At 41.1% G+C, this 26,533-nt stretch overlaps 2 protein-coding genes across 4 annotated transcripts in view; one reads left to right on the top strand and one right to left on the bottom strand.

Annotated features, from left to right (window-relative positions):
* The window catches only part of LOC129837075 (ribosome biogenesis protein BMS1 homolog), a 52,688-nt gene extending 48,333 nt beyond the window's left edge, over positions 1 to 4,355 (bottom strand). Inside the window, exon 1 of the mRNA XM_055902980.1 lies at positions 4,209 to 4,355. The gene's annotated coding sequence lies outside the window, so the exon portion shown is untranslated. The remainder of the gene's footprint in view (positions 1 to 4,208) is intronic.
* A 6,519-nt stretch (positions 4,356 to 10,874) lies between these two features.
* On the top strand, positions 10,875 to 24,660 carry LOC129837264 (homocysteine-responsive endoplasmic reticulum-resident ubiquitin-like domain member 2 protein). 3 transcript variants are annotated; one of them, XM_055903281.1, is made up of 9 exons: positions 10,875 to 10,985; positions 11,746 to 12,126; positions 19,047 to 19,124; positions 19,556 to 19,672; positions 22,416 to 22,576; positions 22,769 to 22,894; positions 23,048 to 23,380; positions 23,495 to 23,606; positions 23,793 to 24,660. In XM_055903281.1, the coding sequence occupies exons 2-9, from the start codon at positions 11,980 to 11,982 to the stop codon at positions 23,970 to 23,972; spliced, it is 1,254 nt and encodes a 417-aa protein (XP_055759256.1). In that variant the 5' UTR covers positions 10,875 to 10,985; positions 11,746 to 11,979; the 3' UTR covers positions 23,973 to 24,660. The 3 variants fall into 3 exon arrangements, with proteins under 3 accessions (XP_055759256.1, XP_055759257.1, XP_055759258.1); XM_055903282.1 differs by lacking the exon at positions 19,556 to 19,672; XM_055903283.1 differs by lacking the exon at positions 10,875 to 10,985 and having other exon boundaries at positions 12,038 to 12,126; positions 19,015 to 19,124.
* The last annotated feature ends 1,873 nt before the right edge of the window (positions 24,661 to 26,533 follow it).

Genomic DNA, 26,533 nt, shown 5'->3' with positions numbered 1-26,533 from the left:
GATGGGCTGGAAAACATACCTCAATGCAGGGATGGGATATGCAACTAACCAGGCTTCCATCCAACCTTTTATCCACGTAAAGTACATGTAGGATAAAAAAAGTCACGAAAGGCCTGATGGAAACAAATTTGTTGGTAAACTTTCCAAAGGTCGACAAAACACACTACACTTTCCAAATCAGGAAGTAGCATTAGCAACTAGTATGGTGGTGGAACATATATTTTTTTAACAGTACGCATATTTTTCCTTTTTATAAACGGCTCGCCATTAAAGTTCCATAAGAAGGAATTTGCCGCCCTTGCAGCCTAAATAGAAGATATTTACGTACGAGCCGGTCACCGGCAGACATGACAAGTGTATATCCGACTGCATAGATTCGTTGGACGCAGTTGAAAAACATCCTAAGAGGAATATTAGCGCAAAATATCCATGAGGGTCAGATCTCTTGGTGATTGCCAATTAAATGCATTACATTTTTCCTTTCCTTTGGTGCTTGTGAGCACAGAAACCAGGAGCTATCATAAGCTTTTAGTCAAACTAAACATGTATCATTATTCATGGGACTAACATGCAATTTCTGTGAACTACACCAGCCCAGGGAATTCTTCCATTAGACAGCAGAAAATTAAACAGAGCGTAAATTATCAGAAGCGCTCAACATGGCACAACATGTTGGCAAAACATTGTCTCGTGTAGGGTTTCTTAAAACTATGGGTTGGGACCCAAACTGGGACCTGGGCATGTGAGAGGTGGGCCGTGAGTTATGAGATTACATCTATAAATCACCCACAATTTCTTCTTAATTTGAGTCGTTGGATGACGACTTGGGTCCTGGGAGAACGGTCAATTTCTCTTCTGGGTCACAAGCTAAAAAAGTTTAAGAACCCCTGGTAATGGGTACAGTACTTTTGACATCATAGAAAGTTTATTGTGTGTATTTGTTGAGCAACAGTCATTGGAGTACCATTATTTATCCAATACTCTGACGATGTGAAAAGGGTCATGTTTTAGTTTGATGGTGTAGGGCCTGGAGTTTTTCCTGTTCACATCCCTGTCACATGATCAGGAAAATCTCCTGGCCCTAGTTATGAGGTGTTTTAAAGTTAACAGTAACAGTGGTTATGCTTTTCATGGTGTGGAAACTGTAGTATTATGCTTTTCCCTCAACAGGGGGAGATGTGGCTCTGTCAGGTTAGAGTACCTTACACTGTCAGTAGATCTGTAACATACTGAGAGAACAGACCACCCTAAAGTCTCTCAGCTCCTGAAGTGACAGACAATGAACACGAGCAGTCAGGTAGACAGGATACATAGCCTACTGATTATCTGTAGCCTACTGGATTTAATAGGACTTGACATACTACATGGTTCCACTAACAGAACTGTGGAAGTCCACTTCCATACAAAGGCTATACTGGAAGTATGCATGATTCCCATGTCACAGGCATAGTAGAATGACACGCCACTATAGTAAAGAGTTCAGTATGGTTTAACAAAACAGTGGCAGTTCACCACCATAGAAAGGTTAGGCCTAAACATTGAGCATGTATTAATATTTCTTACAGTACAAGTTCTTTATAGATCACTGTACTGTATGTTCCATGCAGGAACACATCTGTGGTACAATGACAACAGCTTATTGTTGTATTAAGTTTGATAGGGAACAACAAAACAACGTCAAAACAGAACCCGAGAAAAATATATATATATATATTTTAACACTAAAATAGGAATAGCAAAGCTTTCATGTGTGCAGCCCAGGAAACGGGTCGACACCCACTGCTGGGCAGAGTGTACCACATCGTAGCACCGAGAGCAACGTCACCAATGAGCACAGCGACTAGGGCTCGCTACTGAGATCCCATGCCTGGGTTCAGAGACATCTTACATCTGCAGCAATTAGAGATTCTCCTGCATTCTGCATATGCTTCTTCTAACGGGGCTACATTTACCCCTGCAAGGATAGAGGGGTGAGTAGAGAAGAGGAAAAGAGAGCAGGATAGAGGGAGTATAAGTAAAGGGAGTAGGGAGGGAGATGTGAGAAGAGAGGAGAAGAGATGAGGATAGAGGGAATAGGTGAATGAAGGAGGGAGGGAGATCTGTGAGAAGAGGTGCTTTTAGGTCATGTTGTAATTATCGTATTATTAAAATCTAGCAGGAGGCTGTCTGACCAAAAGATCACCGACTAGGAGGTGAATCATCATCTCAAATCCTCATGTCTCGGTCATAAAGGCTTTGGAAGAATGGGAGTTACATTTAGACCTATAGACAGAATAGGACCAGCACACACCTGTTGTTTATTCTGGCGTGGTATGTGTCATACGATATTGGCACATAGCTGAGTAAAAGAGACTGCCTCCATCGTACAGGATATTGAACTAAGGCTCCATGGAAATTAAATAGACACATCTGTCATTATATCCAGTTGTACTGTATGTCATAAGATATTGGCACATAGATATAGGACAAGACGAATGTCTACCTCTGTATTATAATACACTAAGGATTTTAAGCTGAGGGAGGATCTCCTCCTACAAGGTTGGGATGCTTTTCTTCCTTTTAGGCTCAAAAGAAGTGTGCCGTCCTCCCACATGGCATTGTCTACTTTACACTGAGTATACCAAACATTACGAACATTTTCCAAATATTGAGTTGTATTTTCGGGTCCCACTTTAAGCAAAGTACAACTTATAAAGACTTTATATAGCATACAAAAGGCTTCTTAAGCACTATATAAATGCTTCACAAATCATCTATAAGCATGTCATACTCTATAAATGGCATGTAAAGTGTGAAATAACCATTCCTACTAAAGGGTGAAATGCTAAAAGTAACATAATGTAATATGTTTATACAGCATTTATAGAGTATGGCATGCTTATAGATTATTTGTTAAGTATTTATGTAGTGCTTGTGAAGCCTTTATGTATACTGTATAATAAGCCTTTATAAGCTGTACTTTGTTTAATTAAAATAGGACCTTTTGTCTATTTCCCCAGTTGTTGTGTTTGGAATGGCATGGTTACTATTGCATCATGTCAATGCCATTATGACATCATTTCGTTACCAAGGCAAAGCCTATAAAAGCGCAGGTACAGCTCCTCAGTGGGTATAAAAATAATCATGCCCAGACGTAGACAATCAACTACTCGCCCAGTCCGCATGAAGTGTAGAGCCACTCGGACCGTGAGGCGTAGGAAGAGAATTGGCAGGAGGAGACTTTAGGTCCCTTATTAACTAACTATCAAGGAGTTGAGGCAAAGCTGGTGAATAAATTGTGTTTTACTCAGGTAGTTTACCACTGAAAAAAATGGGCAGTTCCAGTCTACTTAAGGCTTACCCATAGATACCAATCTCATCATGGACAACTTTAGCGTTTGAGCAATTTTTCAACTACTTAATACTTTCTAGCTACTTTGCATGTTAACCTAACTCCTAACATTAACCCCTAGCCTAGAAGTTTGTAAGTTTAGCAAATTTGTAAGCTATAATATGAATTGTAATATATCATACGAAATGGACATTCACAAATTAATATATATGAAATGTAACACATCATATGCTGAACAAAACACTGGCCACCACTCTTAAATGTGCAGTTTTGTCATATAACAATTGGCATGCTGACTGCAGCAACTCAACCAGAGCTGTTGCCAGACAATTTAATGTTAATTTTTCTACCATAAGCTGCCTCCAACATAGTTTTAGAGAATTTCACAGTATGTTCAAACAGCCTCAGACCACGCCAGCCCTGGACCTCCACATGCAGCTTCTTCACCTGCGGGATTGTCTGAGACCAGCCACCCAGACGAAACTGAGAGGTATTTCTGTCTGTAATAAGCCTTTGTGTGGGTTAAAACACCTTCTGATTGGCTGGGCATAGCTCCCCAGTGGGTGGGCCTGGCTCCCAAGTGGGTGGGCCTACGCTATCCCAAGCCCCACCCATGGCTGCGCCCCTGCCCAGTAACGTGAAACCATCATTAGGATCTAATGAAATTATTTCAATTTACTTATTTCCTTACATGAACTGTAACTCAGTAAAATAGTTGCATCAGTTGAGTTTATATTTTTGTTCAGTATACATGGAGTGTGTCGGATTTACATACAGAATAAATACGAAATGCTGTGAGACCAGGTCTCTGGTTGAGATACAAAGCTAATTGCAACTATGAAGGCAGGGAGAAATAAAACCACATTAAGTTAGTTACCTGTGAGATATCTAACGTTACTTCCAACGACTTGATTTCCAGTCAGTTAATGTTTACTTCATCTGGATAAATATAACAGTTGCAAAACAAACGTGTTTCCAACTGTCTCACGTGCGTACTGCAAATCCGGAAGTGATGGCCATCTGTATTTCCAGGCGTCTAGGAAACATCACACCAATTGAAACGTTCCGCCTCCTACAACGTTCCGCCGTTTTTGGTTGTAGTCTAGTCTGCACAAAATATATATATCAAATCTATCAATGACAAAGGAAGAGTGAGTTAAAAGCTTTCTCCTAAATTAGACTCAAATTACTGCAGTTGGTACGGTTGTCCTATTTCATTGTCAATTATGATATAATAAATTACCAAAACAGCAGTTCACATAAAGTAGGTGTTTATTTGGAATAAATACAATAAATTGTGATAATTATGTAAAATAAATTGTCAATCTATTATTCTACTTAAATTATTCACAATTTATAGCCAGTAAATACGTGGGTCCCAGGGTCCTAATTGAGTTGCCTGGTTAAATACATATTTTACAAATAAATAGATTAACCCTATATTATAGTACCTCCCTACATAACAGCGCAGCAGCAATGTTCATTCATGCAACAGTCCTATTGTACAGTCCTATTGTACATGGCTAATACATTCAGGTCTGCCTATATGTTGCCGAATTCATAAATCCATCAACATAATTAAAATGTTCATTATTTGCTTAATTGAAACAGTCCCGGAATATAACTACTTCTGACAAGAGCTAGACCTATTCAAACCTGGAGTGTTGGCAACCCTTGTCATTGAAGACTTAGAATATGGCAGGGGGTTTACTGGTCCTTCCACTGAACTCTGCTCCATCTACATCTGCCCAAAGATGTCTTCCACACACTGGGAAGAGGGACCGTAGAAGCAGTCCTCCTCTCCCTCCTTGTGCATCTGGCTGTGGCTCAGCGGCTGGTAATGAGAGACTTTCTCTATGTCGGACCTGGCGGGTCACATCTTTGATCCCATGGAGGAGCTTGGAGAAAGACTGTGTAGGTAGAAAGGGACTGGGGATAGGGTGAGCTGACTCTGGCTGAGGGGAGAGTCTGTGGTCCCTGTGCTTCAGGGTTCTGGCTCTCCTGTTCTAAAACCACACCTGCAACAGATAGGGAGGGATCGCTAGATGAGAATGTTCTTTTTTTTGCGCACTAGTGACTCCTGTGGTGGGCCGGGTGCAGTGCATGCTGACACGGTTGCAAGGTGCACAGTGTTTCCCCTGACACAGCGGCTGGCTTCTGGGTTAAGTGGGCGTTGTGTCAAGAAGCAGTGCGGCTTGGTTGGGTTGGGTTTCGGAAGACGCACGGCTCTTGACCTTCGCCTCTCCCGAGTCCATAAAAAAACGGTGTAAAATGGGGTAAAAATAAACAACATTCGGCTAATGAAATGACAGTATGGGATTATAGGGAGTGAATTAAATCATTTATTCATCATCTTGCTAGGTAGTTAGTTATCAGCTGTGGCCATCTGGCTAGTATAATCAAGGCTTTCTACAAAATAGCAACATTCGCGCAATCTAAACCATAAGCATTGCCAAACAATGCTACTGCCACCTGGTTTGGAGTTGTTAACAAGGTGGCTGACGAATTCAAGGTCTTTGCTGTGTGAACACAGAAGATATTGACTGCTGACACTGTTCAGAGGTGCTAAGTACTGTTGGCAGGCAAACGTTTGACAATCCTACCGGTGTGTCTGAGCTGTAAGTGTCACATTATCACAGAGTCATGTGGACAACTTAGAATGCTTAAAAGATTAGTGCATTTCATTTAAGGGATGTTTTGTGAGATCGTCAGTCATTCGCACAACATTAGCATGATAAGCATGTTGATTCACTTCATCGGTAGGTCACAGGTCGCTTTACTTTTGTTTTTATTCATTTTGATCTTATTACAAAACTCGTTCAAGTTATAAACAAGTTCAATTAAACCCCCAAAGAGGCATAATAGTGTCCACACGATAAGGACAAGATATGACACCAGTAAGGAATAAATGAGGGCCAACACACTTTACATAATTCATGGATAAAAAGGAATAGTTAAATACATAAAACTAATTTAGTTGAACTTATTGCTTATTTTGAAGGACATTTTATTCTGTTTAACCAACCCTTGAATTTTTACATTTGTTTCATAAAAAAGTGGTTTTGGAAAAGTTTGGATTAATATTATATAATATAAAATGTTAAACTTACAGTAATAAATAATGACCAAGCGGTATAAACAACTTTGCATGAAGACGGGTCAGTATCATAACTTAAATCTAAGCACAAGTGTTTTTATGACATTCAAAAAATTACTTTGAAAGCTTGTTTGCCAGGATACATCTGGGCTACTTTATTTATTAAATGTTTGTAACATAGACGCAGAGAGTCAGGAAGCAAGTGCAGTTAGTGAGTTGAATGACTAAGACCATGGACCAAAACAAGCGATGCATTTAACATGGAAACATAAACACTATTGCCTGGTGGGTGATAACAACGGAGTGCAAGATACATGGGAAGTAATCAGGGAGGTGATGAAGTTCAGGTGTGCCTAATGATGAGGCGCAGGTGTGTGTATAGATGGGTTGCCAGGAACGGTGGTAAAGTAGACCGACATCGAGCGCCGGAAAGCGGGAGTGGGAATGGGAGTAGACGTGACAATTCTTAACAAAATTAATGACGTCTTAATCAAAACAAATGGATTAACTCCTGTGATTGGTGTATGATGAATCCACACGGTTTTCCTTCTGCATTTCTTACATCACAACAATGCATTACAATATTGCCATTCACCTATGAACCTCCATCTCCCAGCTTCCTCCTTCTGTCTTGTTTCGACGTCACTATGCCATAATTTGAACCAGTTTTGCCCACTGGGTGAATGGCAATATTGGTCATGGGTCTATTCAGTGAGGTTAAATGTTTTTAACGTTTCAGGTAGAACAGTAATGGATAGAGCTAACATGATTCCCTATTCTACCTGAAAGATAATCATATCTCTCCACACAATATGTTTGAAACTGAATATTATTTTTTTATAACTTTGTTCTCTATCTGAAAATTCTGTAACATTGCTCTCTCCTGAACACACCCCTTAGTTCGCAACAATATTCACATGAGCCCAACTCTTCTGCCATCACCAGACATCAGACAAATGTACATGTGTGCGCTTGTGTCTGTCTGTGTGTGCATGCATGTCTGTGTATGTTTTTGCATATGTGTAGGCCTACTAGGTCTTAATTAGCCTATATAGGACCACTCTGAAAGGCACTGATACCCACTCTTGACAGTACACTCCCAAGAAGATACACATGGAAATTACTGTAATCTGGCCCTATAACTACAGATATAAGGTCATAGCTGTCTCTTTCTCTCTGTAGGCATCACCTCTCGGGAGGAGTCTGAGTCTGCTGATGAATGCTTCAGAGAGATGCTTCCTGGTTTGAACCAGGGAGCAGGATCTGGGGTTACACCATAGAGATAGATAGAAACCTCATCTTTCCATACCTGCTATTTTAGCGTATGCAACAGCATGCATGGGCAGCGCCATTGACACTATCTCAATTTTAAAGTAATCCATTTTCTTCTTATTTTGTGTTTAAATAAAGTGTAAAGCTAATATTGCTGATTTAGTCCTGAAACCAAATCTTGTGTGTCATTCATTTATTGTGGCCACTAGATGGTGGTTATATAGTTTAAAGCCATTTACAAACCATAGCACCCAATTTAAATTGGAAGTCATTGGCTGATTACTCCCAACCAAAAGGAACCCACAGCCAGTTGACTACTTTAAAATGGTGGACGCCCTCAAAGGCAATGTCCATGCTAAAACGAGTTATAAATGAGGGCTCCTGAGTGGCGCAGCAGTCTAAGGCACTCCATCTCAGTGCAAGAGGTGTCCCTGGTTCAAATCCAGGGTGTCTCACATCCGGCTGTGATTTGGAGTTCCATAGAGCAGCACATAATTGGCCCACCAATTTGTTCTTACTCGACTTGCCTGGTTAAATAAAAACATATCCATGTTGAGTCCTCTATGTCTATGGGTTACACCCTGAGCTACCGCTTCACCTGTAGCTTCAAACACTTCATGGTGGACGTCTCTGGAGAAAGCTTCCTAGGCATTGACCAGAACAGGCTTGTCACTCTGGCCAACCTCATTGAATTCCATAAGGTCTTTATTTTTAGTCTGTCTTTCTTTTCTTGTCTGTCTGTCTGAGCTTGATTTAGCTCTCACTTGTCTATGCGAATTTGCTGTGTCTGCACTAAATGAATCTGTGTGAATTGGATTTCTGTCTCAACATCCAATATCTATTCTTCACTACTGTGTTATTTTCCCTAGGGCGATGTCATCACTACATCGGGAGTAGAGCTCCTGCAGGAGTCACTTTGACCAACAAACCTTTCCACTAACTACAGGGGTCTATTTCAGTAATACCCCCTCCAGCTCTCCTGACAAACATACCTGTCCTCCATGACACCCGGTGAAAGAAAATTGAAATTCTAGTTCCAAAATGGAAAACTTTCTCATTGAAAAGGAATGACACTATTCATTCTTACATTTCAATTTATCTCCTGATTTGAGGGAATTTAAATTTAATTCCAGCCCCTGGAAAGAGAGCACTGTCACACAAAAACAATGGAGTGAACTTACGGTCCTATTCAGTTATTCAGTCAAAACAGTGACAGGGTAAAAAAAATTCTGTAAATTACTAACAACATTCCTGTGTGGCCAGACTGTAGAATTCTATAAGATATTCCATTTATAATGAGGATAACAGATTAACAGATAAGTGTAACAACAAAATATAACCAATGTTTATTCTGACTCCATATTATGTTATCAAATGCAAGACTCAGTCAAGCTACTAGGCAGCCATCATACAATTAGCTTATATTCAGTGCCTTCGGAATGTATTCAGACCCCTTGATTTCTTCCACATTTTGTTATGTTAGTCTTATTCTAAAATTGATTAAATAAAAAAAATACTCAGCAATCTACACACAATAACCCCTGATGACAAAGCGAAAACAGGTTTTTAGACATTTTTACACATTTATGAAAAATAAAACCAGAAATAGCTTATTTACATAAGTATTCAGACCCTTTGCTATGACACATTAAATTGAGGTCAGGTGCATCCTGTTTCCAATGATCATTCTTGAGATGTTTCTACAACTTGATTGGAGTCCACCTGTAGTAAATTCAATTGAATGGACATGATTTGGAAAGACACACACGGTCTATAAAAGGTACCACAGTTGACAGTGCATCTCAGAGCAAAAACCAAGCCATGAGGTTGAAGGAATTGTCCGTAGAGCGCTGAGATAGGATTGTGTAGAGTCGTAGATCTGGGGAAGGCTACCAAAAAATTTCAGCATCATGCTGTGGGAATGTTTTTCAGTGGCAGGGACTGGGAGACTAGTCAGGATCGAGGCAAAGATGAACAGAGCAAAGTCCCAGACCTGCTGTTTTCAAGTCTCTAGAGACAGCAGGAGTGGTAGAGATACTCTTAATGATCGGCTATGAAAAGCCAACTGACATTTACTCCTGAGGTGCTGACTTGCTGCACCCTCGACAACTACTGTAATTATTATTATTTGACCATGCTGGTCATTTATGAACATTTGAACATCTTGGCCATGTTCTGTTATAGTCTCCACCCGGCACAGCCAGAAGAGGACTGGCCACCCCTCAAAGCCTGGTTCCTCTCTAGGTTTCTTCCTAGGTTTTGGCCTTTCTAGGGAGTTTTTCCTAGCCACCGTGCTTCTACACCTGCATTGCTTGCTGTTTGGGGTTTTAGGCTGGGTTTCTGTACAGCACTTTAAGATATCAGCTGATGTAAGAAGGGTTATATAAATACATTTCATTTGATACAGAGGCCTCCTTGATGAAAACCTGCTCCAGAGCGCTCAGGACCTCAGACTGGGGCAAAGGTTCACATTCCAACAGGACAACTACCCTAAAGACAACGCGGGAGGGGCTTCGGGACAAGTCTCTGAATGTCCTTGAGAGTTTCGCAATGTTTGATTGAACTCAATCAAACATCTCTGGAGAGACCTGAAAATAGCTGTGCAGCAACACTCCCCATCCAACGTGACAGAGCTTGAGAGGATCTGCAGGGAAGAATGTACTGGTGTGCCAAAATTGTAGCGCCATACCCAAGAAGAATCAAGGCTGTAATCACTGGCAAAGGTGCTTCAACAAAGTACCGAGTAAAGGTTCTGAATAATGTAAATGTGATATTTCATAGATTTTTTCTGTATTTTTATACATATGCAAAAATGTCGAAAAACCCGTTTCTGCTTTGCCATTATGGGGTATTGTGTGTAGATTGATGAGGTTGGGGGTAGGACGATTTAATCAATTTGAGAAGAATTTGTAAGAATTATAATAAAATTCATCACATATTTTTCGTTAGTTGAGAATCTTGCACTATCAAAAAGAACAGCACAAACTTGCAGATAGTGTCCCCTACCAAATCAGAAGATCCACCCAGAACATGTCTCATACACACATTGGGGAAAAAATGCTCAAGTGATTATTTCCCAGACTGACAAAATGTACATTTCTCATCAACATTTCTAATATACTTACAAATACTTTCGTTGGACGACTAACACATATGAGATAATATAGTGCCCTCTATCTATCTCTATGACTTAGTTTCCGGTATTACGCCCCAACTCACCAAAAAAAAACTGTCGAACTGGCAGGGAGCAGTCTAAAGGGGTCGAAAATACTCAAAGAATCTACAGTAAGTTAATGTTGTGTATGAATAAGCCTCCAGTCCCGATACTGTCACGTCGTTCGTATTATCAAGACAAGTAGCAAACAAACATTTCATGATATGCTAACGCAACGTTAGCTTGGCTAATAGGTAGCTAGCTAACGTCAGTTAGCAATACTAATCTCTAGAGCGTTGATAGCACAGCACTCGTGTAAAACGAATGTATATTTGTCAGATATGCTAAAGTAGTTAACATCATACAATTACTTTCTACATAGACTAGTTTTGGTGGCTAGTGTAAACAATAAACAAGTAGCTCGCTAACTAGCCTCTGGCTGGATGGCTCGTTTTGACAGCTGTATGACGCAACATGACAGGTGTTCTGAAGACTCGAATGTCTCCCTGAATTGTTGCTAGCTAGGCCAAGGGTGTCAGCGGTCTAGTGTCTGTGTTTAGGTTTATCCGTGACTTGTCTGTTGAATATAGTCATGCTGACTAAGCACTTGAGCAACAATATTTTCTTAAACTGGCCATACATAGGATTAAATAGTGATCATCAGGACTGGCTGTGTGTCTCACGCATTAATTACATTATAAAAGTATTAGCTAGCTAGTCAATATCCCTGTTTATTTTTTAAATTATAAATTAACATAAACAATTCCAGAGACTGTCAATCTGTGCATGTCAATACATTTGAGAAGCCTAGCTAGTACCACAAGTAAGGACATTCAAAATGTTCAGATGTTTGATAAGCATGGTCTTAATCACTTTCTCTCTATTTGACAGAACCCCAAGAAACATAGCTGCTTCACTCTCCACCAGGATTACATTGTGATTGGACACATGACCGTCTCCCTGCCAATGACAGCTCTTTAGAGGGGAAATGTCCATGTCCACCATAGTCATTGGCTGAGCTGGACTTGAGATCACAATGATGAAGATGATCTGAGGGAGTCTTCCTCCTCAGGTGTAGGAGGCGGGCCCTTTCCTATTCCCTTGACACACCCATTAATATGAACCATGGACCCAGGAGCAGTTGACAGTCCCGTCACCTTAGTCATCAAGGCCCCCAACCAGAAGTATGACGACCAGACAATAAACTGTTTTCTCAACTGGACGGTGGAGAAACTGAAGAGTCACATCTCGAATGTGTACCCAAGCAAGCCGGTGAGTGGGTACTGCCATTTTTTGGTTTCCTCATCCCCACCATTCCATTAACTAAGGGGAGTGGATAGGGCAAGGGGAACCGTCCGCCTGGAGAGCTGCTGGGTGTACAGGCTTTTGCTCCAGCTCGGCTCTAGGTCTAAATCTCAAAGGAATAACCACAGTAAAAGTATCTGCAAAGTATACTGAACAAAACTATAAATGCAACATGCATCAATTTCAACGATTTTACTGAGTTTACAGTTCATATAACCAGTCAATTGAAATGCATTCATTAGGCCCTAATCTATGGCTTTTACATGACTGGGAATACATATATATTCTGTTTGTCACAGATACAGTTGAAGTCGGAAGTAGAGGGTGACTGATTAATCGGAATGGCCGATTAATTAGGGCCGATTTCAAGTTTTCATAACAATCGGAAATCGGTATTTTTGGACACCGATTTGGCCTATTTATTTATTAGATTTTTTACACCTTTATTTAATCTTTATTTAACTAGGCAAGTCAGTTAAGAAGACATTCTTATTTTCAATGACGGCCTAGGAACGGTGGGTTAACTGCCTCGTTCAGGGGCATAACGACAGATTTTTACCTTGTCAGCTCGGGGGATTCAATGTTGCAACCTTACAGTTAACTAGTCCAACGCTCTAACCAGCTGATTACATTGCACTCCACGAGGAGCCTGCCTGTTACGCGAATGCAGTAGAAGCCAAGGTAAGTTGCTAGCTAGCATTAAACTTATCTTATAAAAAACAATCAATCAATCATAATCACTAGTTAACTACACATGGTTGATGATATTACTAGTTTATCTAGCGTGTCCTGCGTTGCATATAATCGATGCGGTGCGTATCGTTGCTCCAATGTGTACCTAACCATAAACATCAATGCCTTTCTTAAAATCAATACACAGAAGTATATATTTTTACACCTGCAAATTTAGCTAAAAGAAATCCAGGTTAGCAGGCAATATTAACCTGGTGAAATTGTGTCACTTCTCTTGCGTTCATTGCACGCAGAGTCAGTGTATATGCAACAGTTTGGGCCGCCTAATTTGCCACAATTTCACGTAATTATGACATAACATTGAAGGTTGTGCAATGTAACAGGAATATTTAGACTTATGGGATGCCACCCGTTAGATAAAATACGTAACGGTTCTGTATTTCACTGAAAGAATAAATGTCTTGTTTTCGAGATTATAGTTTCCGGATTCGACCATATTAATGACCTACGGCTCGTAATTCTGTGTGTTATTATGTTATAACTAAGTCTATGATTTGATAGAGCAGTCTGACTGATCGGTGGTAGGCAGCAGCAGGCTCGTAAGCATTCATTCAAACAGCACTTAAAGCTCTTCGCTGTGCTTCAAGCCTATCAACTCCCGAGATTAGGCTGGTGTAACCGATGTGAAATGGTTAGCTAGTTAGCGGGGTGTGCGCTAATAGCGTTTCAAACGTCACTCGCTCTGAGACTTGGAGTAGTTATTCCCCTTGCTCTGCATGGGTAACGCTGCTTCGAGGGTGGCTGTTGTCGTTGTGTTCCTGGTTCGAGCCCAGGTAGGAGCGAGGAGAGGGATGGAAGCTATACTGTTACACTGACAATACTAAAGTGCCTATAAGAACATCCAATAGTCAAAGGTTAATGAAATACAAATGGTATAGAGAGAAATAGTCCTATAATTCCTATAATAACTACAACCTAAAACTTCTTACCTGGGAATATTGAAGACTCATGTTAAAAGGAACCACCAGCTTTCATATGTTCTCATGTTCTGAGCAAGGAACTTAAACGTTAGCTTTCTTACATGGCACATATTGCACTTTTACTTTCTTCTCCAACACTTTGTTTTTGCATTATTTAAACCAAATTTAACATGTTTGATTATTTATTTGAGGCTAAATTGATTTTATTGATGTATTATATTAAGTTAAAGTGTTCATTCAGTATTGTTGTAATTGTCATTATTACAAATACATTTTTAAAATCGTCCGATTAATCGGTATCGGCTTTTTTTGGTCCTCCAATAATCGGTATCGGCGTTGAAAAATCATAATCGGTCGACCTCTAGTCGGAAGTTTACGTACACTTAGGTTGGCGTCATTAAAACTCGTTTTTCAACCACCCTACACATTCCTTGTTAACAAACTATAGTTTTGGCAAGTCGGTTAGGGCATCTACTTTGTGCATGACACAAGTCATTTTTCCAACAATTGTTTACAGTCAGATTATTTCACTTATAATTCACTGTATCACAATTCCAGTGGGTCAGAGGGTTTACATACACTAAGTTGACTGTGCCTTTAAACAGCTTGGAGAATTCCAGAAAATTATGTCATGGCTTTAGAAGCTTCTGATAGGCTAATTGACAAAATCTGAGTCAATTGGAGGAGTACCTGTGGATGTATTTCAAGGCCTACCTTCAAACTCAGTACTTCTTTGCTTGACATCATGGGAAAATCAAAAGTAATCAGCCAAAACCTCAGAAAAAAATGTGTAGACCTCCACAAGTCTGGTTCATCCTTGGGATCAATTTCCAAACACCTGAAGGTACCACGTACATCTGTACAAACAATAGTACGCAAGTATTAACACCATGGGACCACGCAGCCGTCATACCGCTCAGGAAGGAGACCCGTTCTGTCTCCTAGAGATGAACGTACTTTGGTGCAAAAAGTGCAAATCAATCCCAGAACAAAAGCAAAGAACCTTGTGAAGATGCTGGAGGAAACAGGTACAAAGGTATCTATATCCACAGTAAAACGAGTCCTATACCGACATAACCTGAAAGGCCACTCAGCAAGGAAGAGGCCACTGCTCCAAAGCCGCCATAAAAAAGCCTGACTACGGTTTGCAACTGCACATGGGGACAAAGATCGTACTTTTTGGCCATAATGACCATCGTTATATTTGGAGGAAAAGGGGGGATGCTTGCAAGCCAAAGAACACCATTCCAACCATGAAGCACAGGGGTGGCAGCATCATGTTTTGGGGGTGCTTTGCTGCAGGAGGGACTGGTGCACTTCACAAAATAGATGGCATCATGAGGAGGGAAATTATGTGGATATATTGAAGCAGCATCTCAAGACATCAGTCAGGAAGTTAAAGCTTGGTCGAAAATGGGTCTTCCAGATGACAATGACCCCAAGCATACTTCCAAAGTTGTGGCAAAATGGCTTAAGGACAACAAGGTCAAGGTATTGGAGTGGCCATCACAAAGCCCTGACCTCAATCTTATAGAAAGTTTGTGGGCAGAACTGAAAAAGCTTGTGCGAACAAGGAGGCCTACAAACCTGACTCAGTTACACCAGCTCTGTCAGGAGGAATGGGCCAAAATTCTCCCAATTTATTGTGGGAAGCTTGTGGATGGTTTGACCCAAGTTAAAAAATTAAGGCAATGCTACCAAATACTAATTGGGTGTGTGTAAACTTCTGACCCACTGGGAATGTGATGAAAGCAATAAAAGCTGAAAGAAATCATTCTCTCTACTATTATTCTGACATTTCACATTCTTAAAATAAGGTGGTGATCCTAACTGACCTAAAACAAGGAATTTTTACTAGGATTAAATGTCAAGGAATTGCAAAACTGAGTTTAAATGTATTTGACTAAGGTGTATGTAAACTTCCGACTTCAACTGTACCTAAAAAAAAAAGTAGGGGCACGGATCAGAAAACCAGTCCGTATCTGGTGTTACCACCATTTTCCTCATGCAGGGCGATCTCCTTTGCATAGAGTTGATCAGGCTATTTATTATGGCCTGTGGAATGTTGTCCAACTTCTCTTCAATGGCTGTGTGAAGTTCCTGGATATTGGTGGGAACTGGAACATGCAATAATACATATCGATCCAGAGCATCTCAAACATGCTCAATGGGTGACATGTCTGGTGACAATGCAGGCCACGGAAGAACTGGGACATTTCCAGGAATTGTGTACAGATCCTTGCGACATGGGGCTGTGCATTTTGCTGAAACATGAAGTGATGGCGGTGGATGAATGGCACGACAATGGGCCTTAGGATCTTGACACGGTATCTCTGTGCATTCAAATTGCCGTTGATAAAATGCAATTGTGTTCATTGTCCGTAGCTTATGGCTGCCCATACCATAACCCCACCGCCACCATGGGGCACTCTGTTCACAACGTTGACTTCAGCATACCGCTCACCCACATAATGCCATACATGTGGTCTGCGGTTGTGAGGCCGGTTGGACGTACTGACAAATTCTCTGAAACGACGTTGGAGGCAGCTTATGGTAGAGAAGTTCTCTGGCAACAGCTCTGGTGGACATTCCTGCAGTCAGCACGGCATTGTGTTCTGACAAAACTGCACATTTTAGAGTGGCCTTATGAAACATTTCTGCAATCTTTTATTTCAGCTCATGAAACATTGGACCAACACTTTACATGTTGCGTTTTTGTTCAGTATAACATTGAAGTAGACTTACTTCTCCAGAATCTGAGGAAGAAATAAGCCCTGATTTTTCATGTTATACACTTGTGAGTTAATTGCGTTTGGGCTATTCATCTTAGCATGTTCTATAACCAAAGGAGGCTGTAGACAGTGTCATTGTTTCCTAGCTGAGCTCCATAAACTGAAAGTAAATCTCAAAAGGGGACATCCACCTGGGAAAGCACAACAAAATTGTATAACCACAGCAACCAACCAAGCATCCTAAATAAAGGGAAATTATCTTAATAGTTCATTTGCAAGGGTAAGGTTTTCCAAAATGAATGACACATTGGGTTCTCTGCCACATTGTTTATTTGTGAGCACTATCTTGATGCGCCTTGACCACAAAACCGAAACCCAACTATCACATCTGAGCATAGACTACATTTTTGGGATTTGAAATGCTTGATTTTACCTATGTACATAGGTACATAGGTCCACATTTACGTATAGTACAAGTCAAAAGTTTGGACACCTACTCATTCAAGGGTTTTTCTTTATTTTTTCTATTTTCTACATTGTGGAATAATAGTGAAGACATCAAAACTATGCAAAAACACATATGGAATCATGTAGTAACCAAAAAAGTGTTAAACGAATCAAAATATATTTGAGATTCTTCAAATAGCCACCCTTTGCCTTGATGACAGTTTGTACACTCTTTGCATTCTCTCAATCAGCTTCATGAGGTAGTCACCTGGAATATATTTCAATTAACAGAGGTGCCTTGTTAAAAGTGAATTTGTGGAATTTCTTTCCTTAATGCATTTGAGCCAATCAGTTGTGACAAGTTAGGGGTGGTATACCAATGATAGCCCTATTTGGTAATGTATTATGGCAATAATAGCTCAAATAAGCAAAGAGAAATGACATTCCATCATTACTTTAAGACATGAAGGTCAGTCAATACGGGAAATTTAAAGAACTGAAAGTTTCTTCAAGTGCAGTCGCATCATAGCGCTTGACGGTTTCTGAAACTGGCTCTCATGAGGACCGCCACAGGAAAGGGAGACCCAGTTCCCTCTGCTGCAGAGGATACGTTCATTTGAATTAACTGCACCTCAGATTGCAGCCCAATTAAATGCTTCAGAGTTCATGTAACATACACATCTCAACATCAACTCTTCAGCGGAGATTGTGTGAATCAGGCTTTCATAATACGAATTGCTGCTAAGAAGGACACCAATAAGAAGATACTTGCTTGGGCCAAGAAACACGAGCAATGGACATTAGACCGGTGGACATCTGTTCTTTGGTCCAAATTTGAGATTTTTGCTTCCAACCACTGTGTCTTTGTGAGACGCAGAGTAGGTGAACGGATGATCTCCGCATGTGTGGTTCCCACCGTGAATCATGGAGGAGGAGGTGTGTGTGTGCTTTGCTGGTAACACGGTCAGTGATGTATTTAGAATTCAAGGCACACTTAACCATCATGGCTACCACAGCATTCTGCAGCGATACGCCATCCACTCTGGTTTGCGCTTAGTCCCACTATTATTTGTTTTTCAACAGGACAATGACCCAAAACACACCTCCAGGCTGTATAAGGGCTATTTGACCAAGAAGGAGAGTGATGGTGCTGCATCAGATGACCTGGCCTCCACAATCACCCGACCTCAACCCAATTGTGATGGTTTGGGATGAGTTGAACCGCAGAGTGAATGAAAGCAGCCAACAAGTGCTCAGCATATATGGGAAATCCTTCAAGACTGTTTGAAAAGCATTCCTCATTAAGCTGGTTGAGAGAATGCAAAGAGTATGCAAAGCTGTCATCATAGCAAAGGTTGTCTACTTTGAAGAATCTCAAATATAAAATATATTTAGATTTGTTTAACACTTTTTTGGTTACTGCATGATTCCATATGGGTTATTTCATAGTTTTGATGTCTTCACTATTATTCTACAATGTAGAAAATTGTGAAAATATAGAAAAACCCTTGAATGAGTAGGTGTTCTGTACATAATGCGAAAATTCTGTAAAGGACTGTCTTGTGACGCTGCAGGCATGCGTTCAGGTGTGCAATCTATCCCAAACTAATGTAATCTAATCTGAAGATGTTTAGTCTTTTCTGGAACACAAACTGGGTTTCTATCCAAATGCTGCCAGATTTTCATGCAAATATTCTCAAATCTACATAAAAACAATGTTCACATTTTCCAACCAGAGATGTTACGAATGTCATGTACAGTCATTGTATCAGATCAGTGAAACATTTAGGTCAATGGTTGCAATAGTACTTCTGTATTAATAAACATACATGTGTATGTGCAAGAAATATTGCCCTACCAGCTTGTTGATATACTTTCAGCACCATTGTTCTTGCATAATTAAGAGCTAGAGGCACGTGTTACATTTCCAAAAATGTTGCATTTAGGGCTTATCAACCCAAACTATGTGATTTTAAATGCTCTAGTTGTGTATTCTGCAACAGGCTTTCTCAGACTGACAGTTGTGTTGTCTTAGTCATCCAAGGATCAGCGGCTGGTATACTCGGGCCATCTCCTCCAGGACCACCTGCAGCTGAGGGATGTCCTCAGGAAGGTAAAGACCACCCTCGACCTTGTCTCTGTTTTTCTGCTGTGGCATATGGTCGAAGTTTGGAGTATGGTGGACTAACACTGTATCTGAAATGTTATAATTGGTATGCAATATCACAGAAACCTCACTCACACCTCACAACATAACAGACAACCGACTGCTGAGCCTTTATTACATAGGGCCCACCCCCTTGTGTTTGTGAGAGAGGGTGAGCGTGAGGCAGAAGAGACTGTGACGGTATAAAAATAGCTGATCTAATGTAGTAAGCAACATTGAGGTTGACTTTGTCCCTGAATTCTAGCCTGTTCCCTGAAATTACCCCCCCTTGCGCTCGCTCGCTCTCTCACTCACACCGATCACCAAAACAGAATCAAATGATTAATTACGCCCCTCTCCTTTTCCCCCCACATCCAACCCTCTATTTCCACCTACAGCAAGAGGGTTATCACATGATGCACCTGGTGTGTGCCTCTCGTACCCCTCCAGCGTCGCCCACGCCCCACTGCTCCGCCCCCAGCTCTTTGATCTCTGATCCCGGCTCCAGCTCTGGGGTACGTCTAATGGTGTGGAGTCATTCTGTGGAGCTCAACAAATTAATCAGATAGAAATTAAATGCCAAGTTCTAAATATGCTTTATCATTAGTGCATGACCCTGGGGTGGAAACTAGAGGTCGACCGATTAATCGGAATGGCCGATTAATTAGGGCCGATTTCAAGTTTTCATAACAATCGGTAGTCGGCATTTTTGGACACCGATCATGGCCGATTACTTTGCACTCCACGAGGAGACTGCGTGGCAGGCTGACTACCTGTTATGCGAGTGCAGCAAGGAGCCACGGTAAGGTGCTAGCTAGCATTAAACTTATCTTATAAAAAACAATCAATCAATCATAATCACTAGTTAACTACACATGGTTGATGATATTACTAGTTTATCTAGCGTGTCCTGCGTTGCATATAATCGATGCGGTGCGTATCGTTGCTCCAATGTGTACCTAACCATAAACATCAATGCCTTTCTTAAAATCAATACACAGAAGTATATATTTTTACACCTGCATATTTAGCTAAAAGAAATCCAGGTTAGCAGGCAATATTAACCTGGTGAAATTGTGTCACTAGTTCACTAGTTAATTACACACTAGTTAACTACACATGTTCACTAGTTAACTACACATGGTTGATGATATTACTAGTTTATCTCGCTTGTCCTGCGTTGCATACAATCAATGCGGTGCCTGTTAATTTATCATTGAATCATAGCCTACTTCGCCAAACGGATGATTTAACAGGTGCATTCGAGAAAAAAGCACCTTCTTTGCACCAATGTGTACCTAACCATAAACATCAACGCCTTTCTTAAAATCAATACACAAGTATATTTTTTTAAACCTGCATATTTAGTTAATATTGCTTGCTAACATGTATTTCTTTTAACTAGGGAAATTGTGTCACTTCTCTTGCGTTCTGTGCAACAGAGTCAGGGTATATGCAGCAGTTTGGACTGCCTGGCTCTTTGCGAACTGTGTGCAGACTATTTATTCCTAACAAAGACAGCCAACTTCGCCAAACGGGGGACGATTTAACAAAAGCGCATTTCCTAACCATAAACATCAATGCCTTTCTTAACATCAATACACAGACGTATATTTTATTAAACCTGCATATTTAGTTAAAAGAAATCCAGGTTAGCAGGCAATATTAAACTAGGGAAATTGTGTCACTTCTCTTGCGTTCATTGCACGCAGAGTCAGTGTATATGCAACAGTTTGGGCCGCCTGGATCGTTGCGAACTAATTTGCCAGAATTTTACGTAATTATGACATAACATTTAAGGTTGTGCAATGTAACAGGAATATTTAGACTTATGGATGCCACCCGTTAAATAAAATACGGAACAGTTCCGAATTTCACTGAAAGAATAAACGTTTTGTTTTCTAAATGATAGTTTCCGGATTTGACCATAATAATGACCTACGGCTCGTATTTCTGTGTGGTAGTATGTTATAATTAAGTATATGATTTGATATTTGATAGAGCAGTCTGACTGAGCAATGGTAGGCAGCAGCAGGCTCGTAAGCATTCATTCAAACAGCACTTTCGTGCGTTTGCCAGCAGCTCTTCGCTGTTCTTCAAGCATTGAGCTGTTTATGACTTCAAGCCTATCAACTCCCGAGCTTATTAGCTGGGTTCGCGCTAATAGCGTTTCAATCGGTGACGTCACTCGCTCTGAGACCTTTGAAGTAGTTGTTCCACTTGCTCTGCAAGGGCCGCGGCTTTTGTGGAGCGATGGGTAACGATGCTTCGAGAGTAGCTGTTGTCGATGTGTTCCTGGTTCGAGCCCAGGTAGGAGCGAGGAGAGGGACGGAAGCTATACTGTTACACTGGCAATACTAAAGTGCCTATAAGAACATCCAATAGTCAAAGGTATATGAAATACAAATGGTATAGAGAGAAATAGTCCTATAAATTCCTATAATAACTACAACCTAAAACTTCTTACGTGGGAATATTGAAGACTCATGTTAAAAGGAACCACCATCTTTTAATGTTCTCATGTTCTGAGCAAGGAACTTAAACGTTAGCTTTTTTACATGGCACTTATTGCATTTTTACTTTCTTCTCCAACACTTTGTTTTTGCATTATTTAAACCAAATTGAACATGTTTGATTATTTATTTGAGGCTAAATTGATTTTATTGATGTATTATATTAAGTTAAACTAAATGTGTTCATTCAGTATTGTTGTAATTGTCATTATTACAAATACATAAATACATGTAAAAAATAAAATAAAATTGTCAGATTAATCGGTATTGGCTTTTTTTGGTCCTCCAATAATTGGTATCGGCGTTGAAAAATCATAATCGGTCGACCTCTAGTGGCAACACATACATTCTAAGTGTTTTTAATAGGGCTTTGGACAAATAGGGCTTTGGACAAATTTCAACCAAAAGTTGGAGTATAGTGGGCACACACACACTGTCTGACACACTGAAAAAGTGAGGGAGAGGTTATTGTGACAGGGTAGGAACCAACTGTCATTACACACGGTGGAGTGGCATAACACATTTAACAAACCAAACATTGAAATACCGTTATACAAGGTAAAGTAAAAACCCAAACTTGTCTGTGCATCAATACCGGTATAGAGTAAAATACACTATACCGCCCAGGCCTACTTTTCAGCTGTCCTTATTCCCATAGTGGCATTGTTTTTTACCAATATATTAACGCTTTTATTCCTCCTCTTTCCTCTGCTGGTTTATGATTGGTGTATGTCTTGTCACTCAGAGTTCAGACAGTGCTGGCTCCACCTCCCAAGCCACAGCACCAAATCAGGACGGTCAGTCCGCCGCCTCCTCAGTAGCAGGAAGTTATGATGGACTAAGGCATCGTGGAGGCTTCCCCCAATTTAACCCTCAAAACCCTTCCTCTACTGGTATAATGCAATGGTAAGCACTGTTCTTGTGTATTGGTATCAATTTTCTAATTGGGATAAATTTTCTAATCTAATTTTCAGTTTCCACCTAGTCAGGAAATGAAGTAAAATTACATTTAAAACTTTAAAAAATGGTGGAGGAAATGCAGAAAATATTGTGTGTGCATAGTTTTTGAATGCACATGTGACTGTTTTTCCTCCACAGGCCAGATGGGACGCAGGTCCCGGTACAGGGGGGTATGGCTGCAGGTGTGCCCCCCCACCCCATGTACATGCCCATGCAGGTCCTCTGGTGGCAGCAGATGTATGCACGCCACTACTACATGCAATAGTAAGTCAGGGTCGTCTGCACTTAGGGCCCAATCTTAACAACCCATAAGGACCACAGACTTCTCTACGTTGGAATGAGTTAAATTCACTAGCTTCTATCCGCTAATACATATTTCTGTCTTTCTTTCTCTTCCCCAATCTCTCCCTCTTCCAGTCAAGCAGCAGTTGCGGCCTCACAGCCCCCCTCCACCCCTCCCTACTCCTCCAGTCCCACCCACTCCCCCCAACCCGCACAGCCAAATGAAGCTCCGCCTCCCCTGGGGCCTAACCCCGCCCCTAACCCTATCCAAGAGGACAGGCCGGCCAATCCCAATATCCAGATGAATGCCCAGGGCGGGGCCGTGCTAAATGAGGACGAATTGAACCGTGATTGGCTGGACTGGATGTACACGGTCTCCCGCGCCGCCATCTTGCTCAGCATCGTGTATTTCTACTCCTCCTTTGGCCGCTTCGTCATGGTGATAGGCGCCATGCTGCTCGTCTTTTTGTGAGTTCTCATCTGTACACTATCAGTTTGACATTAGAATGGATACTTTTGAAGGACCCTGTTTACTTTGTATCTGTGTGTGAGATACTCATTTTGTGATTGTGTTTTAACTAGGCACAGGGCTGGTTGGTTTCCTTTTAGGCCAGAGCTGCAGAACCCCGGAGGGGGAGGAGCGGGGTTGGCTCATCAGGACGAGGCAGAGAGACACCAGGACATCCAGGAGATGGTGGGTGCTCCTTGTCTAAGATGGATTCCATCTCTGTCTGTGTGGTTATGCTTTTCTGTCTGATCTGTCTCTGTGTCCAAGCTGCTCCTTTCTCTCTGCCACATTCTCTCTCTCCATCTCTGCTTTTAAAACCGATGGTCCTTCTCTTATTCTCTCTTTCTCTTGTTCTGTTTCTCTTCATCTCAGGAGCGGATGATGGATGAAGGGCTGGAGGATGAGGAGGGCGACAGTGGAGAGGAAGGCCCAGAGGACCCGGCAGCTCCCGCTGCTCCCCGCCACCACGGCTTCCTGGCCTCCACCTGGTCCTTCATCAGCACCTTCTTCACCTCCCTCATCCCAGAGGGACCCCCCCACCCTGCCAACTAAACCAGGGAGGGAGACCCTCCCTCCTACCCAGCAACAACCTCCCATGCTGCCAACTACCAGACTGTAAATAGAGCTGCAGTGTGGGAGAAGTCTTGAATAAATCAATGAACATCGAACAAACTAACATGTTATGCCATGTTAAACAAGCTAACAATGCTTTATATTCCAGAGGTTTTTCTGATTTCATCATACAAATTGGTACACACACACTTTATTTCCTTTGATCATGTCTGCTCATTCAGATTTTGGTGTCATTGAAAGGCCTCGAAAGGTCGTCCATTTTAAGTAGTGATACAGCCGTTGCATTTATTGTTTTTTGTTTTTTGAGAATAGATGAAAGGACATACACACCTAAATGTGTATGAATATTTCAATGACTCTAGCGCAGGGGTGTCAAACTCATTCCACGGAGGGCCTAGTGTCTGCAGGTTTTTGGTTTTTCCTTTCAATAAAGCCCTAGACAACCAGGTGTGGGGAGTTCCTAACTAATTAGTGATGTTAATTCATCAATCAAGTACAAGGGAGGAGCGAAAACCCGCAGACACTCGGCCCTCCGTGGAATGAGTTTGACACCTGTGCTCTAGTGCATATGTTTCTCTCTATATATGAGCATTATCTATTTACATATGAGTATCTACATCTTAGTTCCTGACAAAATGCATTTTTGAATAAAAGAATTGTGGTTTCATGTGTGTGAATTGTCTTCTATGATTGGTTCAATTTGAAGGACAAGTGAGATCTCTATTTGACCTACTGTATTTGGGAGTCACTAAGTGGAAGTTAGTGCTCTTTTTCATCTGGTGCAGTTGACATAGTGGAATTGAATCATCCAGTCAAAGCCCTATAACCATAGATATCCTATAATGAGTATTCTCTGCGTGAAACAGCTTAGGTAACTCAGGAATTCTACTTCATTCTCCAATATGGCTGCTTGATGACTTTACTGAAATCAAAATCAATCTAAGTGTATTGGTCGCGTACACAGAATTTCAGATGTTATCGCAGGTGCACAGAAATGCTTGTGTTTCTTGCTCCAACAGTGCAGTAATACCTAGAAGTAAACTTCATACCCAATGGGCACAAGGATGTTAAAGTAGAGGAGCAGCAGCAGGAGGAAAGTGAGAACCTATGGCATGATGGTGGTAACTTCAATCTAGAATTCCTAATGGATTCTGAGGCTTTTTTTGAGACCACCTTCTGGGCCTCTGGAAACTGAAGAAACCTCTAGCCACCTGAACCTATGACACGGGTAGGCAACCATGTTCCTGGAGTACTGCAGGATTTTGTTCCAGCTAGGCACCACACCTGGCCAACTGAGCTAATTGATCAGTTCAGAGATAATGTCCTGGAACATTTTTTTGCCCACACTACAGATGGCTATATCGGTCTGCTAATACAGGACTAGTAAAGGCCCAGTGCACTACTTTTGTGAATAAAAGTAATTATTATTTAATTCTGCTTTTTCAGGGGTTGCAGCAGCACCCCTACTTCCCGTGGCTTTGCTTGTAACATGTATTCTAAATTCTGAGGGTGATAGTTGATTTTGAGAATAATTATTCTCATTAAGATGACAAATTATACTGTTTCGGAGTTATTACATTTTGTGACAGGTAGGCTATTTTAAGTTTTGATTGTGTTAAAGCATTTTGCAAGAGAAATGTGTTTCTCAACTCATTTGTGACTGCTACATTTCTATAGGCAATGTTGGTAATCTCTAAATAAAATAATTTATAGGATTGGATCAATTGAACGACACTTGAGAGGTTCTCTAATTGTCCTGCAGGTGGTGCCATTGTAAACCAAAAAAAAAAATACGCTTGTGATTTTAGAACGGTACTGTTTAGCGGTCTATGGGTGATCAGTGAACGCTAGGGCTTTGTCGGTGTCCACTGAGCCTGAGTGGTTCTCAGTAGACCGACAGGCTGGATCGGTGATTTTTTTAAAGTTAAACAAGGCATGCATGGCCTGGCAGAATCTTCCTATTTTTCATGCGGTCAATGTCAGGTGCAGGAGAAACGTGACTCGTGGCACTCGTGGCACACTTCAGTACTCTTTTTCATCTGGTGCTGGTACAGATGGAGGGGGGAAAATACTTGTTGAGACTAAAACAACGCTATGCATTTTTAGACTACAGTATGCTGTTTTTACTGTGTTGAGACTAGCAGATAGCTCAATATGTGAAACTAAAAGTCTTATTACTTGGCCTGCAACAGCAGCAAAATATCCATAGAGAGGGTCTTGCTGCTGACCAGGGTATCCTCCAAAGCCAGGGCCACCAGCAGGGGCACCTCCATGCTGCGAGACAGACAGACAGACAACGAGACAGACAGAAAATGAGAGAGAGAGACAATGAGAGAGAGAACACCATAAGGTTACTATGAAACAGTTAGTGACAACATAGGTCAGGTGCCATGAAAGTGACTAAAGTTGAACATCCCAATGACTCACTCTGAACTACCTAACCAATAGTCTATAGACAACAGACAATTATGTCTCAAATCAGTGCATTGACAACTTGTTCTGCAGAGGTCAAGGGGCTGAGAATTATTTCATATAGATTA

Source organism: Salvelinus fontinalis, chromosome 38 (assembly GCF_029448725.1).
Source record: "Salvelinus fontinalis isolate EN_2023a chromosome 38, ASM2944872v1, whole genome shotgun sequence".
NCBI lineage: Eukaryota > Metazoa > Chordata > Actinopteri > Salmoniformes > Salmonidae > Salvelinus > Salvelinus fontinalis.
This window is presented reverse-complemented; position numbering and strand designations above follow the sequence as displayed.